At 37.5% G+C, this 20,013-nt stretch overlaps 2 protein-coding genes across 2 annotated transcripts in view; both read right to left on the minus strand.

The window, feature by feature from the left end:
* The window catches only part of arap3 (ArfGAP with RhoGAP domain, ankyrin repeat and PH domain 3), a 30,297-nt gene extending 23,935 nt beyond the window's left edge, over positions 1-6,362 (minus strand). Inside the window, exon 1 of the mRNA XM_053630968.1 lies at positions 6,200-6,362. The gene's annotated coding sequence lies outside the window, so the exon portion shown is untranslated. The remainder of the gene's footprint in view (positions 1-6,199) is intronic.
* Positions 6,363-9,087: 2,725 nt separating this feature from the next.
* Positions 9,088-18,094, minus strand: stard15 (StAR-related lipid transfer (START) domain containing 15). Its single transcript, XM_053631671.1, has 6 exons — positions 17,511-18,094; positions 14,935-15,082; positions 14,193-14,296; positions 13,594-13,711; positions 11,566-11,618; positions 9,088-10,144 (listed from the first exon to the last, which is right to left on the minus strand). The coding sequence occupies exons 1-6, from the start codon at positions 17,655-17,657 to the stop codon at positions 9,926-9,928; spliced, it is 789 nt and encodes a 262-aa protein (XP_053487646.1). The 5' UTR covers positions 17,658-18,094; the 3' UTR covers positions 9,088-9,925.
* Between the last annotated feature and the right edge of the window lie 1,919 nt (positions 18,095-20,013).

Below are 20,013 nucleotides of genomic sequence, written 5' to 3' on the forward strand. Positions count from 1 at the left end.
GTATTGGCCATAAACACAGAATACCATTTGATTTTGATTTACTAGTGGAAAAACACTCAAATTGGATCCTGATGAAGCATTCTCCTCTTGACCCACCCATATTTATCTTAATAGGCAATCTGGCTTTTCTCAGCCTTACGGAAAACACAGGATACAGCTGTCCCTCAAAGAGACCAAGCCCGTCCTCTCCCGCTACAGAGAAAGCAAGATAACACCCTGATGTGCAGCTACACTGAGAATCAACACACCCTAAGGCTATAGAGAGGGCATGACACCTTAAAATGTGTTATTGCACATTAATATGAAACCAGACACTTTCTAGATTCTAGAAAAACAACTTAAAGATGGCCTCATGTTAAAACACATCAAAAACATTGTAACCTTCAGAATTCACATCAACAACATTTAAAAAATATATATAATATTTACCATGGCAAATATTTTTAAGCTGTTTCCATTTTAAAGAGGTGAGCAATTCTCTTAAAATCAGAGCCAGTAAAACACTAAAACCTATACAAGCATGATCTGAAGTGTTAAGAGTGCTTTTTTTAAAGGCTGGAACAGCTCTTTACATTATGTTGTGCAATGTCAGACATAGGCAGTCACTCCAGGTTTGGGCAGTAATTAAAGGCCTGACTACATGTCCATGTCTACATACACAGATTCTTCCCTTTTTTTAAGTTACACATGTCTGTTTCAAAATAGAGTCCTATCATGGCACAGCACATGAGCAGGAAAAGAATTTGCGTACAACTGATAATTCTGTCTTCAGTTTAATTGCAGTGCTTGAAATGAAAGGGCTGAGTACAAATACTAAAATCTGGAATCTTTTAAAACAGTTTTCTTTTTATTTGCTATAAAATAAGCATTGGTTTAACCTGGTCTTTAATTTATGCACAAATGAGAAAAACGCATACTGTGCCATTGTCTCTGTAATTATTTGCCTTAAGTAAATGTAATTCTGGCCAGCTTTGTCAAAAGCCTAATACAATTTGCCGAGCAAATACCTCAAAGGCAAAGATTTATCCTTCCAGCCAATTCTCCTTACTACTTACTATTTGAGTATTTGAGTGTTTAGTCTTAGTAACAACCAGGAAATGAGATGCAAGAGATGTACAGATGGGTCAATAATTTAAAACAGTGGCTCTGTTATGCTGGGTAGAACATTTAGCCGGCATGGTTTGCGTCCTCTTGTCCGCTTAGAGGGATGCATCACTGCAAATGAAAACAAAGTTATTCTGACTGATCATCTTTATCCTATAATAAAACGTTTCTATCCTAATGGAGTGTTCTCTTCCAGGATGATAATGTCTTTTTCCACAGGACATGATAGCTCTCTGAACTGTTTGATGAGTGTGAAAATGATGTCAATCCTATTCTATGCCCTTCACAGTCAAGGGATCTCAACCCAACTGAACATTTATGGGAGATTTTGGACTGATATAGTAGACACTCTCCATCCCATCATCAACAAACCATTTGAGGAAATATCTTTTGGAAGATTGGTATTCATCCCTCCAGTAGAGTTCCAGAGATCTCTAAACCAAGGCACAAACTGGTGGCTCAGGGTGGCCCAGCACCTAACTAAGACACTTCATTTTGTTTTTCTTTATTTTGCCACTTGTCTGTAATTTGTTCATCCTTACTGAATAATTGGTCTTTGAAATACTGGTATTACTATCACTCCAGATCACTGTGGGGGTTGAAAAGAACCAGAGCATTCATGAGCACCAGCAAGTGGAAATTTTGGTCAAAATAAAGCAGGTCAATCTTTAACCATGACACATCAAGGGTTTACCAAAGCGCTGTTAATATATTACAAGGCATAACACAAGTGCTACACATAGCAATTTAATTGCAATAGAACATTTTGCAGATTGAACGTATTCTTATTTAATTCCATTCATTTTCATGTAGTGTTTTATCAAATCAGGAAAATGTCCTACTGAACAAGTAGATTTGTTCATTCAGTTCTGGGTAATAAAGCTTTAGAAACATTGATTTTTTTTTGAGGGCCAGGTAATGGATTTGATACTAAATATCTTAGTAATGATTAACATTTACTTAGGTTGGAAAAACTCTCTTAACAGATTCTGACATAATGTCTAATCAATTCATTATGTATTTTCAAACATTCATATAATGTTTACGCTAATGATATTAGTTCCATAGCTGCAGAGCTACAAGTATTTATGTACTACAGCATCATGGCAAGACTTTAACCATGTCATCTCCAAGTAACCATGTCACATGGCTTGCTAATGTGTTTAATGAAAATGTTGCAATATGTCACCCCACACAATATTTTGCAGTCCTAACTGGCAACACGGTCATGTAGACATAATGCTACTTCACAGTACACTTCACTGAAGGCTTGGTAAAGACATGCTCTCCAGTATTCCAGTGACAGACAGACGTGAAATAAATCACAGCATTCTCTTCCTCTGTATTAACAATGAGTCAATCTCACATGCTTCGCATGGCATACCCTATATAACCTGAAGCTGCTGCCTTGTCAGTGCTGAAGTAACCAAAAGAAGAAAAACATCCATAAACATCATCCTCTTGCACATCCTATTCAAACATCGCAGGGCTTCCAGTGGGAACAATTAGTGGAAGCTGTAGAGTCCAAAGCCGTCGCTGAAACAGAGGACTGAAGGAGGCGTTTGGGATGCAGGGTGCTGGGGGTGCGTATAAATAACAGTGAAGCACTATTGTGCAACACAATATGTCATTGTTCAGATCTCGCCAAAGCAGTGCTGCTGAGATGACAGAACACACTTGTGAGTGGTAATATGCTAGTCTTTTGCTCAGCTATGTCACTTTGCTCATTATACTGAAATGAACATACTCTGCTTTCACTCTTACAGAAGATTCAGCCAAAAAATATCCTGTCAGCATTCTGCTAAAAAGGAAGAAAAATGGGTGTAAAAAAGTTCTTCCAAAAAAAAAAAATCTGATGTTCACACAAGGTCATACACCAAAAAGTTTCTACAAGGACTCAAATTATCAGACATTTTCTGTCGTATATTAATTCTTTTTAATGATTAAATAAAAGAAAATTAGCAGAGGGACATAAATAGACATACACTGTTGGACGTAACCTAATTAAGATAAAAATTCCAGGCGTCTCCAAAATCATTAACAAAATCTTCAGTTAAACATTTTGACACTTTAGATTCAAAAAGTGGTATCAGTCCTAAAGCCAGGTACAGAATACTGTAAGTCTTACAGGCTGCTACTGATACCTAGATAACATGCTTACTTGCACTCATTTCTCTTACTGGAAATAAGAGCAAGCTTTTTACCTTTCTTTTTAATTATTGAATTCATTGAATATTCACTGCAGTTCTAGTATCTACATTAGTGACTCAAGAATGTCCCAATTAAAACATAATTACAAACCAACGGTAAGATCTCATATGATTATATAATCTTGTTTAAACAGTACAGTGTTGACAGGAAATGAAAGAAAACTGCTCCTAAAAATAGTGGCTTGGGAAGATTTCTTCACAGCACACTTCAAACCACAAGTGTCATGCCCCCAGGGTTTGATGCATATTGAGGGTCAGTGATGGGTTCAAAGCTTCATAAACTTAAAAAAAAAAAATTATAATAATAAAAACTGATTTGCACATTCTTATAGTAACATCCACTACATGTTGATATGTATGGATAACACAAGTACAACACTGCACTTAAAATGGTAAAATGTTATGAAATATTCATGGTTTGATAGCTTTACATTTTAAAAGATGCCATTAAATGCCTTGAAGTAGAATATCATTTCAAACGGATGCCCTTCAGTAGATATTGGATGCCCTTCAGAAGACACAATGTAGATATTACTGCATCATTTTAAACAAATGTTTGATCTATAAGAAGCAGGGTACAAAGGGTACTAAAAATCTAAAAAATAAATAAATAAATAAATAAATAAATAATTTTTTTTACAAATATATATATTTTTAAAAACCTCTTAATTGTGTGAACTTTGTGTAGCTCCTATTGAATGGCTCACGATATGACTATATGACTATATGGATTATTTGAGTATCCAAAAAACTGTCATTTCAGTTTGGGACAACAAAAGTAAAGTAGCAAAGACATATTATAGCATTATAGAGCAACCACACTCACTCAGCTTACAATTTCACCAGGATACAACAGAAAAAAAGTTTCATTAACTATTAAAAATCAGCCACCCTTCATTTCTTTGAAACAATCACTTCAGTAAAATATGTGAAGTAATGATTGCAGTAGTTCATATTCCACTGACATTAAAGTAAAGTGGTGAAGATGATGTTTCCTTTCTCCCTAGTCTTAAACCTCCTTCCAGTCACTAAGAATAGAAAACACCTGTCAAAGTACAATATAATTAGCCCACGGTTTCCTAAAAGGAATAAAATTAAACTCAATTAAAATGAGTTGAAAATGTTTGTTCATCAGTGCAACTTCAGTAACCACTTTGGAGGAAATCCACATAGACACAAAGAGAACGTGCAAAACTCCACATAAACCTGAGCTTTAGGATCAGTCTGGGAGCCTGCAGCTGTAAGGTGGCAATGCTACCCACAATGATTTACATGAGTTTTCTTAATTCATTTCATATTCACCCTCACTTATTCATTAAAAGAAATCATATTATTTTAAAAACAGTCGCAACTTATATAATGTTATATGTTATATTCTCACTTATAAATACAGTTATGGCTTATCTGCTGTTATGTAGTGACCCCGAGGGGCGTGGCCCTGGCCTGGGCTAAACCCCTGATAGCCTGTGGTTTAATGTTTCCCTGCTCGTCTCGACCTGTAGCAAATTTATGTTTAACTTTAGTAGTTATATAAAAAGTATATATATATACTTTTTCAGACATTAAAATATATTAAATACTAATATACATTAATACTAACATACATTATTTGTAATGGTTTATAATCAATTACATTACACATTTAGTCGTTGAGCTAAAATTGTTTGTTTGTATTGTCTAGATTGGTATAATGAAACAATAATAGCATCAGGTGGCCTTATTATGTTATACCATTACACTTGTATTTCATCTCAACTCTACCCAGAACAAGTGACTTTCAACACATTTCTAAGGAACAGGTTCTCAAACAGGAATTTTGTGAAACCACTGACACCTCGGTTCAAGACGCTGTACATAAACACTCTGTTTATGAGCGTGGCAACACATCATGACGTTACCAAACACCAAACCTCCACTGTCAACCCTCGAAAAGATTAAACACCGACTTCTGATAACATCAGTTTGGTTGTTCTAGGGTCCCACAGATTTTTTATTTTTTTTTTAAGTGATATTAAGCTTCCACTGTGTAAATTTAATGCCAAAACTGTGTTTGCTCCAGGCACGCACCCTCTTACAAACTCTTGTTGTGACATGTCGCAAACAAGGCATTCAAGCACAAGTCAAGATGACAAAATGATATTTTTTTTAATCTTCCATTGAGTCCAACAGGTCTGTTCATTCCATGCAGACCCTTATCATGGGGGAAACACTGCAGTGATTCATTGTGAGAGTCTCAGAGATCTCAGCAGGATCTGAAAACATTCCTCGTCCCTCAGTTCCCACTCTGGGCTCTTGAGAGAATTACACAACAAACTGTAGACAACAGTATTTACTCTGCATTTGTAATGAGCTCCATGCTTTTTGTATTTTTGTATTTGCAGTGCAGGCAAACAGCATTTCAAAATGGAGTGGTTTATAAATCATCATCCAGACAGTGTTTATAATGAGCGGTGACTTATAAAGTCTCTTGAAAGTAATGGTGCAAGACTTTTGAGTAAAAAGGGCAACAAAAACTTTTCCCAAATGTTGACATACTGTACATGCTGTAAATTTAAGTCAATTCTTGTATCATTTTACCACCTTTGCTTTTAACCTGTTTCACTGGGTTTCAGGTAGTAAATTACAGCAACTAAATATAAAACATTCCAATCTTTCTCACATGAGCAATTGTCTAAACTATTTCTATACATTTATATCATTCGCATTAAAGATAAAACTGCCAGATAAGATCTAAATGTTACTACCGTGAGAAAAGCTCAGATTTCTGGTTAAGAAAGCAGGACAGGAACAGTAGCTCTTTATCAAAACAGTCGCTTCTTCTAAGCTCCAGTTATCTCACTTTCATTTTAAATACGACTTCCAAAGAGTTGCTTCGTCTTCCTTACCTTATTTTCCTTTGCCCGGTTTACATTTTCAGAGCTGAGCTTGTGTAGAGCGTGACAAAATCCAGTAAGTAAACTCGCTCTGCAGACAGAAATACCGCGTAAAGACGGCTGCTGTTCCTCAAAACTCTATCAGTGAGGGGACAAGTCGCTGTTAGCTCGCGCGCGCCAGTGGGAAATGCGCATGCGCCAGTTGCCATCTCACTATCCGCTACAACTAGCACAGTTAATCTCGTTATAAGATTAAATCGCACTGAATGACCCAAACGTTCAATTTATATGTTTTATCGTATGGAGTTCTCAACACTGATCTAATGGTTTAAAACAAGTATTTGATTTGTTTCTGTCAAGTTTGGTGACTTGAAGGAAAACTCTACCCTGAAACACATTGTATGTGTTCATATTGAACTAAATTGTGATGTGCTTAGAGATTCCTGTGCTACTTTGTTGGAAGGTGCTGTGTTTTTGTTCTTCCTCTGAGAAGTCAGTGGTTTTCTGCCACGCTGATGTCACAAGGTGACAACGTTTAGCCGTGTTCACACTGTACCATTTTGGCCACGATTTGGTCATCTGAGACAAATTTTGAGAATCCTAAAAGATTCCTATAATCCTAGGTCAAAATCTGTAGTCTTTGATTGCTAGTCTGACGAGTTCCCTGACAGCCTATTAATGACTGTTGCGATCAAATTTGTCCTCCGATTAAATTCTGGCAGTGTTAGAAGATTTGAGGCACAGTCCTGTAGTTTGGCTTGTGCTACTCCGTACAAGTCTTCCTGCATGCGTCCGTTTTTCACGTTTTGACTGTCGTACAGTCTGACATTAATGACAACTGAGATCCTACAATGTGACATGGCTTACAGCGGGGGTCATGTTCGTACAATCTGACTAGCAACAGTCGCAAAGGACTATTAACAATCGCACATTGTGCAACCAGGTTTAGCGCACTTACAATTGAAGAAAATTTTTCATCTCAAATGAAGCGATAACAGTAAGGTTTTGCTGTTAGATCCTAAAAACAAAAGAGCAAGAGCTTCTTTTCTCACTCAACATTTTCCAATGACGATCAATGTTATGTTAACATAGATTAGTGGAGATATAAACGTTGGACTCAAAGTTCCAGAATGCAGTGCAGATATACGACACAGTTGCACTGAGTTTAAGCAGCAACTCAACTCAACAGTCTACAAGATGACAAACACAATGGCATTTACAGTGATATTAGTATGAATTCTGAATGTTGGAACCTAATCTGTTTGTGCAGTGTACAGGTGAAGAGGTGAACAAGCTGGACAGACTAAAAAAGCACTACTGCATCAGTCTCTTTAGTTAGAGATAAAGCAAGGGGTATATCCCACTGGCACCATCATTAGCAGTTAGTTGAACGGCATTGTGAATAACAGGAAACCGTTATGCCAAAATGAAAATGAACCAACATGTCAATGAAAGAAGTTTAAACTAATAACTCAATTTCATTACAAAATAAATATTAGAATGCCAAAGAAGATCACATGTTCATTTGAAAAGATTTATAGGCATATCATTCAGAGTGGTTTTTTCCTTTGTCTGTTAGTTTTGGCCTCAAATAAATATTGAAATATTCTGTGAAGCTTTAAAAAATAGCAAAATTAACCAATTTCTTTGGTGAAAACTGAAGGAACACATTTTGAACTGAAATTACACTACAACTGCATTGCATTATCATTATTATCACCATTATACATTGCTAGGATTTACATTCCATCAAATTAGAAATACTGCACTAGCTCAGCCACCTAGAGCTGATGTGAATGTATCCCTATCAAAAACCACTCTGGTCCAATTAACAGTATTTTCATATAAGTTCAATTAATCCACAATGTTATATAGTATTTAGTGTGACAATCTGAAGTTAGTAGATGGTGTACTAATTTGACATTCTAGAACGTGTGCCTGTAGTAGCCAGGCATCATACTATTTTTCCCATCCAATTAAACATTATCAGACATATATACTTATTTATTTCCTCCTGTCAGAAGGCCACCACAGCAAATTTGGTTAGAACAGAAAATTCTGGAGCAAACAAAGAATGATACACAGTCTGTAGAAAGTAGTTATATTCTTTGGTAAGATTGACAGTCACACACAAACACATAGCTTAAATTTGAAATGTACTGTAATTTGAAAATGTACCGTGTACAAATTTGTATGAATTCATCCACGAACTCCAGAAACTCAACTGGATGTCAACAGTGAGAAACATTGCATTACATCACAGTCATAGGAAATACACTTTATTTAAGAAAATATAACTTTTTTAAAATAGGATGTGAAGAAACCCATACATGCTGTAAAATTAACAGGAGTGTGCTGTGAGAAGCCAGAGAGGCCTGATTTGTGCAGTTTCCTTCCCTGCAGAACAATCTGACTGATGCAGGCAGGAACTGCTCCAAATGGGAAGCAGGAAGTGTCGGAGACAATGGAGAGTTTGAGGAGTGGTGGCCAGCTGTAGGATTTTGGATGGAAAAAGAGTGGAGGCAGGCACAGACCTCCCTTTCTTGCCAAATGGAGGAGAAACGAAAAGCAAAATCTCTTTGTGTTAACATTTCACACTCATTTCAAAGTACTAGACAGTCCCAAAAAGATTCCTTGTTATGCTAATCAAATAGTAATTAAAACTGCTTTTTTCAGGAGGTTAAAAGTCCAGATGAGACTGAAAGACTAGCTCAAAACAGTACAACAACTTTTCAAAGGCTCATCCAAACCATGAATATAAATGGTACATGCAAAAAGAATTTTTATATATATATATATATATATATATATATATATATATATATATATATATATATATATATATATATATATATATATATATATATATATCAATGAAATACAATGACAATTGTGTCTAAGCATGCTTGACTCTTGATGTGAGAGAGTCTTACAGAAAAAAATGCATGCTCCAATCTGCTATGAGAATGACATGGAACAAATACATGGATGCATAAAATCATTGCCAAAGTACAAGACAAATATGTCGATTCACAAATGAATAGGGAAAAAGTCATCAGAGAGATAGAAACACACATGAGAAAGGTAGACAGTACTGCTTTTTACAACTCCTGAGATCTTACTGATGCATAGGTAAAGATATTGAAGTGAAAAATCCCTGCAGCCAGCCACAGAGTTCTGAAGAACTCTCACTTCCCACAGGTAGAGTGCCCTGGAAATGAGACTGTAAATGTCCAGATGAAACCTACACTGGAAGTGTGACATTTGATTCACAGTCATCGATTTGAGAAATATCAGAAAAAAAAAAAGACTGGAGATTATGGGGCCTTAAAACACACTACAAAACCAATGCTCACTTACAGAAGAGTTGACTGGAAAAAGTGTTGCAACTGTAGACCAAAGATTAAAATTTTCCCTCCAATTAGGTGCCAAATTGTGTTCATGTATAAATGTATGAGAGCGCTCATTGTGAATAAAATCATCAAACTTGTATTAAAGATATGTGCAATTCTATTAAAATGGGATTGGTAGTGCAAACAATCACAATCATTAATATGTCAAGAACCTTGAAAGGAGCACCATTATGGTCATTAGCAATGCATAGCAAAGCATGCATAAGATGCAGATGAAAACTAACAAGTCATACTCTGCAGAACTACCGGTGTAAATCAATGCACACGGACTTCCTCACACGCTCACACATACATGCACGCTCATGTAAAAGCAGAGTCTGGGGGTTTAGGTTTCCTCATCTTCGCTGTGGTGCTGGATTTTATCCTCGTTTAAGCCACTCTCATCGATATTCTCCAGTGAATCTGCTCTCTGCACAGTGAGCTCAGAAGCACTCATGCATGGCAGCGTGTTCTGCTCCGGGAACATCCACGGCTTCAGGTTAGGGTCATGCTTCCGTTTCCATTCAGGGTACTTCAGGCACGCTTTGTAGATCTTCCTCATGGCCTACAAAAGATGTTTGTTACTCAAGGCATCCTCGCAAAATTTCATAGTCTCAAAGGTCATCAAGGGCTATACAGTAAACAAGTCTACAAGACTAAAAACAACCAAAGTAACTGTGGCTGAATTTTCCAATTACTGCAAGTGCATATACGTTTTTTTGTTGCATGGATCACCTGAATAAAAGGAAGGTGAACAGAAACAAGTGCTTAAAGTAAGGCCATATTTATGCATACCTTTTACATTCTTAGCATCATACTGCAATACATATGCCAATAAGAAATTATTTCCCACGTTGTTTTATCACCTGGTAATAATATGAAAAATGGCTAGAGGGCTTATTAAAATCTCAATATAATTAGAAAAATCGATGATGGGTTTTAAAGAAATATATATATATATATTTTTTTTATCTGTGTGCAGAAAAACAAATAGTGTGTCTAATTGCTCCTAACACTTTTATGACAGCCTTTCTATAAACACAATTCATTAATTTATATAATCTTTCCTATATTAAAATCGCCCTTGTTGCAAGCAGGGGGGAAACTTATGGTACCTTCAATATCAAATGAAAAAAAAAAAAAAAAAAAACATTTCCACATAGTTTTAAATGTATCAATCGTTGATCGTCAAATGTAAACCATGTAGCAATATATGGTAGTCAAAGAGTGTATTGGAAAAGCATAGCGTTTTTTTTTTCCATGAACGTGGTCACACAATATTTGATATGGGTTAGTTTGCCCCTAGTTTAGAAATATCAGAAGAAAAAAAAGACTGGAGATTATGGGGCCTTAAAACACACTACAAAACCAATGCTCACTTACAGAAGAGTTGACTGGAAAAAGTGTTGCAACTGTAGACCAAAGATTAAAATTTTCCCTCCAATTAGGTGCCAAATTGTGTTCTATAATCGTGTATTGGAAAAGCATAGCGTTTTTTTTTTTCATGAACGTGGTCGCACAATATTTGATGTGGGTTAGTTTGCCCCTAGTTTACTGTAGTATACAAGACATGGCATTTTTTGTTCTGTGTGTTTGTGGTGTGTGGTGTGAGTGCGTAGCTTAAATATTTTGCTAATTTCAATTTTCAAATGGCAAAATAACCCCCATTTGCAGTTTTAGTCCGAACTGGATTGCATAATACAGGCTTTAGATAAAATCAGTAAAAACAATGACAATAGTGAACAATTACAGTGATGTGGTTGTGGCTTGTGACCACCAGATGCCAGCAAAAGACTATAGGAGACCCATTTTTGAAAACCTACTGCTTATTCATTCCTGCAGATTTACAGATCTTACAAAATATAGAAATGTTTTCTATAAGTACCAGTTTGTTTAACACCCCATTCAAATTTTATTAGTTATTCTATAATCCTCTCTCAGTATACCATCACAGAATAATTTCCATCAAAAATACAATAGCCTTACCTTCGGCCCCACAAATTGAGAGACTCTGTTCACTACCCATTTAGGTAAGGAACCTGGAAGTGTAAACAAAAAACTCTATGTAGATATATACTGAGACATTTCAGGTAATTCAACAATTCAAATTCTTCTGTCTAATTAGCCTAACATATACTAGCATATACAATCCCCTCCAAAAGCATTGGACTGTATGTGAAGAAAGGATTTGTTGTTAAAGAGGATAAACCAACAGAGAGTTGTCAATGGGAGAAAAGCAAGCCATTTTGAAGCTGAGGGAGGGAAAAATCTATTATAGCCATTGCACAAGCATTGTACATAGTTAATACATCAATTTGGAATGTACTGAAAAAGAATGAAACCACTGGTGTACTAACAAACAGATATCGAACAGGTCAGCCAAGGAAAACAGCAGCAGTTGATGACAAAAACATTGTGAAAGCTGTGAAGAAAACCCCCAAAACAAGAGTCAGTGTCATCAACAGCCTTCACAGGGCAGGGGTGGAGGTATCATAATTTATCATAAGGTATCATATTTTTTGAAGAAGACTTTAGAGCAGAAATATAGACCACAGGATCCAAACCACTCATCAGCAGAAAGAATCAGAAGGACAGATTGAACTTCATAAAGGAATAGAGATATGCCAAAAAGTTCCGGAATCAAGATCAACCTTTCCCCAAAGTGATGGGAATGCCAAAGTGTGAAGAAAGAAAGGATCTGCTCATGATCCAAAACATACAAGCTCATCTGTGAAACATGTGGACATGGTGTGATGGCTTGGGTTTGCATGGCTGCTTCTGGAACAGGCTCACTAATCTTTATTGATGATGTAACTCATGATGGTAGCACCAGAATGAATTCAGAAGTCTACAGAAACGTTTGGTCTGCCAATTTACAGAGACATGCATCCAATCTGATTGGGAGGAACTTCAAGCAGTAAGACAATGATCCAAAATGCACTGCCAACACAACAAAGGACTTCAACAGAGACAGAAGTGGAAGGTTTTAGACTGGCCAGGCAATCACCAGAGCTTAATCCAGTTGAGCATACATTACACCTCCTGGAGAGGTGAATGAAGGGCGAACCCCTCGGGAACTGAGAGAAGCTGCAGTATAAGCCTTGAAAAGCATCACAAAATAAGAATATAAATGTTTGGTGATGTCAGTGGGTCACCAGCTTGATGGAGTTATTGCAAGCAAGGGGGGCAGTGGTGGCTTGGTGGTTAAGGCTCTGGGTTACTGATCGGAAGGTCGGGGGTTCAAGCCCCAGCACTGTCAAGCTGCCACTGTTGGGCCTCTGAGCAAGGCCCTTAACCCTCTCTACTCCAGGGGTGCTGTATCATGGCTGACCTTGAGCTCTGACCCCAGCTTCCTGACATACTGGGGTATGCGAAGAAAAGAATTTCACTATGTATATGTGATAAATAAAGACTTTATCATTATATGCAGCCAAATATTAAGTGTTATTTACTTTAAGAATATCTGTCCCAATACTTTTGCTCACCCAAAAATTCGGTGTTCTGCCACCAAAAGATGTCTAGATCTAGATGTCAAAATCAGGAAATGATAGCTGAAACTATGATCTATTGTCTCAAATTCATCTTTTGATCTCAAACCCAAATGTCTTCAGTGAATAGCCTTGCTGTTCCAATGATGTTGGAGGGGACTGTGTATGCCTTGGTCCAAGAAACAACACTATTTACACAATCTCTTCTTTGTGTATTATGTAAACTGTAAAAGGCCTAAAAGTCCTACAGCACAAGGCCAGAGTAATGTAATATAATGTGTTTGTAGTGTACACAAAGGTTTGTGTGGAACCTTAATTAGTAAAGGTTAAGGTAAAGGTAAATAGTAAACAGTTAAACATATCCTACTTCAACATTAACATTTATAAACACTGCTACCCAGTTATGGTGTTTCATGTATTAAACATTTCATGTATGACAGAACTTCCCTGTATTGTTATAGGAAATGAAAGGCTTCACATTTTCAGTTACAAATTATACAGGTAGAAGCACATGAAAAACACTCACCTTTTGGATCCACTTGTGTTAAGTAGTAAAGAGTACAGCAGTTTGCTCCATTGGACTGGATCAAGTATCCAGTGAGTAAAGACACAGCTCTGACATAGTCTTTCTTTGGTGGGTATTGCTGAAATTAGAAAAAAAAATGAAAGAGACAAAATACCTTCTTTTCCTTTTTAGAACTGTCTATTCAAAATCAAAAATAAGACTTCAAGATAACTGAATATTGCTGGACAACATCAAAATAACAGTGGCACTAACTGAGATTATTTGCAGTACATGTTTAATTTAACCTGCTTGCATAATTCAGTAGTGTGACAATTTTGTCCAAGGACAAAAACCTCAAAGAAAAAATGTTCCCAGGACACAAGACAGGTAATTATTCATTAACACACAGGGATCGGATCACCCGACTATTTACTCGATAGCTCAGACTTTTCCCACTGACCGGAGCATCTTCTGTTTCAGTCTGCTCTAGGCCTAGACAGCTGTTCTACATGCCAGCTTACACAATACACAGTACTTTATCTCTGGCTCTGCCAAAACCACTTATAAAGCAAGAAAATCTGCACGGCTCCCAGACTAGACTGGAGGACATGCAGACATACCGGGTGTTTCACGGAGTAGTTGATTATCAAGTAGTCATTGCCGAGAGGAAGCCATGAACGCATGGTGACAAAATCCCTGTTCTTCAGTGGACTCGGGCATTTCCCTTCAAACAGAAAATACATGATTTAATGTTATATTGAATTCGAGTAAGATGACGTGTGCCTCCAGAATGACCCTTTAAAACAAATTAGATAGACATATGTATTATAGATTACACTAAAACCAACATTATATCTTGATTATATCTGATGTATACAACATTTTTTTTAAAAAACACTGTCTATAGCTAATTATGCCAGTATATCTCATGCTGTGTGGTACACTTTCATGATTCATAATTCAGATTACTCATTATTCACATATTTATTATGTATTATTTTTCACAAAGCTTTACTGAAATGATGTAGAGCTAGGCAATTCTAACTCTAGCACAATTTTATATTTATCTGCCTTTGGAAGGTGTACGAACAAAGCACAAATGAGTTCTAGCGAGCACTCCCAAGAAGACCTCAGCCATTAAACTGTCTGTTAGTACATTTACAACTGAATTACACAATTATGTGTTACTGCAAACCCTGCAGCGTGTTCCAAGTGCATAATGTGTATTCCTTTCCTTTCCTTCAAGGCCAGGATGATATGTTAAACTAAGTTATGAATGTTTTAGTGATCCACTGAGCAGGCAAATACAGAAGAGGAGTACACAGAGGAGCAAAAAGGAAAGCAAATACCGTGGTGACTCACAGGAGTAATAGCCGACATCTGCATTGACTGTCAATCTTGCAATATCAAATGTGTCGATCATGTTGGTGTCCCATTTCTTCCGGTAGCTTGTGTCATGCAAGACATCATACAGTGTTTCTGCACTGACATCCTTGCACACAATACTCATCTAGAAAGAGAAGAAAAAAAAGAGTAAAAAAAAAAAAAGTTTGCTTTCAGAGATTTTCACAAAGAACTTTCTATTTTTGCTGTTTGTTTTTTGTTTTTTTGTCCAAGTGTTGAATATGAGCCATACATCTGTAGTGGTTAACAAATCATTCCAACAAATTGCAGCTTCAAATGACCTGTGTTACAGCATGAACTAGTTATGTCAAGGTATAAGACCTTGAATATGCTAACATATAGCTGTTTTGAGAGTATTCATGTCTCATGTCTAATTTGTGCCAGGTGAAACTCACCTCTATTATTCCTTAACTCAGTTTCTGAAGGTCTGTCAGTCATGTAAGACTTTGAGAGCATTGAGTGCAATGTGATCAGATATTTTATGGGCCTGGAAGGCAAGTAATCATGTAACCCAATCGACTCTACCCCTAACATCAGGTAAATAATTCATTCAACACCCCCTCTCGAACCCTAATGTGAGCAGGCCCTCCACATTTCCATTGGCTTCCACAACAAGCTCTATTTGCTCTCTATGAATGAAATGTCGTCAAAGCCTTCAGCACTTCAATTATTCATAGCGAAGAGCACTTCAGTGCTCCGGAAAGTCGAATCAATTATTAAGAGGGATCTATCATCTTTTAATTTTTCCTTCTCTTTTTAGCTGTACGGTCACTCCAGTCGAGAACCGCCACATTTCCTGTCACTCTCCCAGCGCAGACTCCCAACAACAGAGAGGTCAGCAGCCATGCAAGTCCAAAAAAGTCTGACTCAGTTAAACCAGCAGGAGGGAATCAGGTTTCCTCATTTGAGCCTGCCGTTACCACGGTTTTCCACTCTTAATTTTTCAGCATGTCTCATGGCCTGGCTCTGCGAGATGAGCCTTTCATCTGTGATAATGTGGCACAAGCTAAATCAGTCAAGCCTGACCTGTTTGCATATGTACGCACTGAACTTTGTTCTGCCATTTTTAATGGACCATGAGCATACTTGTGTTTGTTTGTCTATGATTCTTTCAGTAAGGAAACCATTTTGGATCACTGCTGAGGAAATATAAAGTCCCAAAGCAGAACGAGAGGACATACAAAAAGGCTAATGATAGTGTGTCTGACAATCCCATTATCTCACTTGACAATCTGATTAACTTTCCATCTTATCATTCTGACACAGGATACAGTTCTTATCCTGGAGTGCCAAAAACAGCCTTTTTATGCTTACATCAGATGAATTGTAAGGTCTTTCCACACACAAAAAAAGATTGTGATCTTTGTTTTATGATACAATTAGGGTATGCAAATAATTTCAGTTCTTTTAAAATATCATATTAAATTGTTTTTAACATTGTAGGGGAAAATAAACATGCTCTCATTACATGTAGATTTAAGCCATTATCACTTATATTGTTGATATCTCTTTGTATCTCAAGCAAAGCACTTATTCAGTTCGGTGCTTACCTACAAAGGTATTCTTATGAAGTTTCTTGTATAGGAACACCGGTCAATGTCTTGCCACTAATCATAGTGAATCAGAACTCAAACATTTACTGTTTTATCCATAGTTTCGAAGATGTGATGCCTAATTGGTCCCTTCAGGAATCAGCTCCTGCATGTCTTAATACATGCAACTAAACAGCCAAGTACTCATTTAAAGAGTTAAGTGTTGAAATCATTGCGTCCCTATTTGATTAGAAGCTAGTATGGAAACAAGAGGCTTAGGTTAATTACAGCCTGGGAACTATGGTTGTTCCTTTTTCTCAGTAGATGTCACGATGCTTATTTAGAAAGAATGGGGGACATTACCTGTGAATAGGCATGATTAAACATATTCTGTATTGCACTGAACTACGGTGGTACGTGATGATGTGTGAAGCTTGCTAAAATGAACAGTTTTCTGTTATCTGAATACAAGCAGAAAGGGTTAGGGTTAGGACTTGTAAGATAATGAGGTGACTACTAGTAAGTACATGCTTACAAAGCCCAAACCAGTCATTTGCTTTATAGTTAAATTCACCTTATTTCACAATTTTTTTAAAAAAAGTGATTTGATTTACATGAGGTTCGTCTAACATAAGAACCACAATAACAGCTTGTACCAGAGTAAGGTTTTAGTTTATTGACCTTCCATATGTCCATCACCCTTCCTACTGAAAACAAAAATGCTAAGCAATAAAGGTTATATAGTATATTATAAAAAGCTATATTTTAAAAAAAATTACACTGTAGCCTATTTCTGCTCTTGCTAATCTACCTCATCTGTAATAATGCTAAATATTAACTACATAAATCCTCTAACTAACGTGTTAAAACAGTGAGCATGCTATATGTGGAGCACTGTTTTGCTCAGTATACTGTATAGTATATTGCGTATCTGTTATAAAGGCTGGTGACTCCGCAATGCAGCGCATGTAGGTTACCCAGAAGCCCCTGCGCAGCACTTGCCTTAAGTTTTTGCACTGTTTTGGTCTCCTCGTCTCGGCACCACACCGACACCCCAGCCTTGTTGTAGCGCTGTATCCAGCCCTCCTCGCTTTCGCACTGCTCCTTGAAAGACGCGAAATCTGCGTCGTCCGGAATCTGCACCGGCATCCTGCCTTAAACACTACCGCTTCTCCGGCCAAACGACAGAATAAACCGGAAACAGCACTTTCATAAAGGCCCCGTCTGTTAGCACGCCTGCCGTGGGTAGGCTAATAAATGAAGCCCCTGGTTAACTCCTTGCTGCTTCCGCCCGAGTCGAGAGGTATCAAAATGACTCGTTTCAAGCTGCTTCATTTAACGCTGAGCGGAAGCCCCAGCAGGTGTGTTAACACGGAGCAGGTGCACTCCAGCATCCGCGCGCTTCTCAATACAAGCGGGCGGCGTTTTAAAGGGGCGGCATCGCGTTACCCTTGAGCCCACTCTTTTCACGTGGGACAGCCTTTATGGACTCATTTATTCAGACCTAGTATCATGTGTCACGACTGTCAATTCAAAGCCATTTCTCTTGCGTGAATGTTTTTGTTTCGCTTCAGCGCGGATCTGTCCGTTTAAAAGACTCTATGTGTGCTCAATGTGCCAGATATGTACAAGGTGTGACGTACAGGTGGTCAATCAAAATGGTTCAAATTATTCGTTGCAAATCAAGTTTATTGTCGAAATTTACAGACTTTCAGCTGTTTGCAATGAACAAGTCGAACAAAAGCAATTGAAATAGCTCAACACAACGAATGCTTCAAGTGGTTTCCCCAAATTCAACGGAACAAGCATTCGTTGCGCGATGGGGTTGCAATGGGAATAAGTTTGATTGCAACTGTAATTTCTGCCCACAATGCCTCTTTAAATACTGGATTTGTACCTTTTCACTACAGTAGTGTCATGCGTAAACATAGGAAAAACAAAATGAGGGTTTTTTTTTTTGTTTTGTATTGTTTTGGGGGTTTTTTCGGCAGGGCTATAAAGTGACAAAGTCGGACACCAGGTTTTGAATTTCGCGTTACCAAGGAAATGCATGTTCTTGCCTGGATCAAAATTAGGGGCTTGGGTTCATATTTTACAAAATAAGTATGTAAAGACAAATTGTATATATTCAGATTACTGTCTGTGTAGAGATTGGCATGTTCACCCTCTGTCCATGTGGGTTTCCTCTGAGCTCTCTCGTTTCTTCCCTCCTTGCAAAAAGTATACCGACCAAGTATTGAGTGCATAAATTAATATACTTTTAAAGAAGATTGACATTTCTGTATTATAAATTCTTTATTAATATTTTTTGAGATACTGGATTTTTGATTTCCATGAGCTGTAAGCCTTAATCATCAAGATTAAAACAAAAAAGGCTTGAAATATTAAACTTTATGTATAATGAATCTAGAATATATGAAAGTTCCACTTTGTGAATTAAAAATTATGGGAACAAATGAACTTTTCCACGATATTCTAATTTTTTGAGATGCACCTATATATGAGCTTGTTAGACATCCCATTCTAAAATCATAGACATTAATGTGAAGTTGCCCCCGCACCACCCCTTTTTGCTCAGAATTGACATTCCAATTCACCCCAAAGGTGGTCACTGTGGTTGAGGTCAGAGCTCTGTGCAGGCCACTGTAGTTCTTCCAGACTAAACTCGTCAAACCATGTCTTTATGGAGCTCAATTTGTGCACAGTCATGCTGGAATAGGAAAGGGCCTTCCCCAAACCATTGCCACAGAGTTATATGCATCCAATTGTCTAAAATGTCTTTGTATGCTGTAGCATTAACATCACCCTTCAATGGAACGAAGGGGCCCAACCTCAAACCCTGAAAAACAGCCCCAGACCATTATCCCTCCTCCACTAAACTTTACTGTTACATTCTGATAGGTAATGTATTCTGGCATTTGCCAAACCAAAATTTCTCCATCAGGCTGCCAAATAGTGAAGTGTGATACATCACTCCAGAGAACACATTTCGTCTGCCCCGAATATGTCCGGTGGTGGTGTGCTTTACACCACTCCAGCCAACGCTTGGTATTCTGCATAGTGATCTTAGGTTTGTGTGCAGCTGCACGGCTATAGAAACCCATCTAATAAAGCTCCTGACACAGTTCATGTGCTAATGTTTCTTCCAGAGGCAGGTTGGATCTACTGTATATTGTGAGTGATGCAACAGAGGATAAGCGATTTTTGAGCTCTACGCACTTCAGCACTCAACGGCCCCACTCTATGAGTTTGCATAGTGTATGACTTCATGACTGAGCTGTTATTGCTCCTAGATGCTTCCATTTCACAATAACAGCACTTACTTACTAGCAGAGTAGACATTTCACGAACTGACATATGTGGCATCATATGACAGTACCGCATTTAAAGTCACTGAAGTCACTGCCAATGTTTGTCTCTGGCTATGCGCTTGATTTTATGCATCTGTTAGCAATATGTGTGGCTGAAACACTTGATAATTAGGAGGGATGTCAACATAGTTTTG

The sequence above is a fragment of the Ictalurus furcatus genome, chromosome 8 (assembly GCF_023375685.1).
Source record: "Ictalurus furcatus strain D&B chromosome 8, Billie_1.0, whole genome shotgun sequence".
In the NCBI taxonomy this organism is placed as follows: domain Eukaryota; kingdom Metazoa; phylum Chordata; class Actinopteri; order Siluriformes; family Ictaluridae; genus Ictalurus; species Ictalurus furcatus.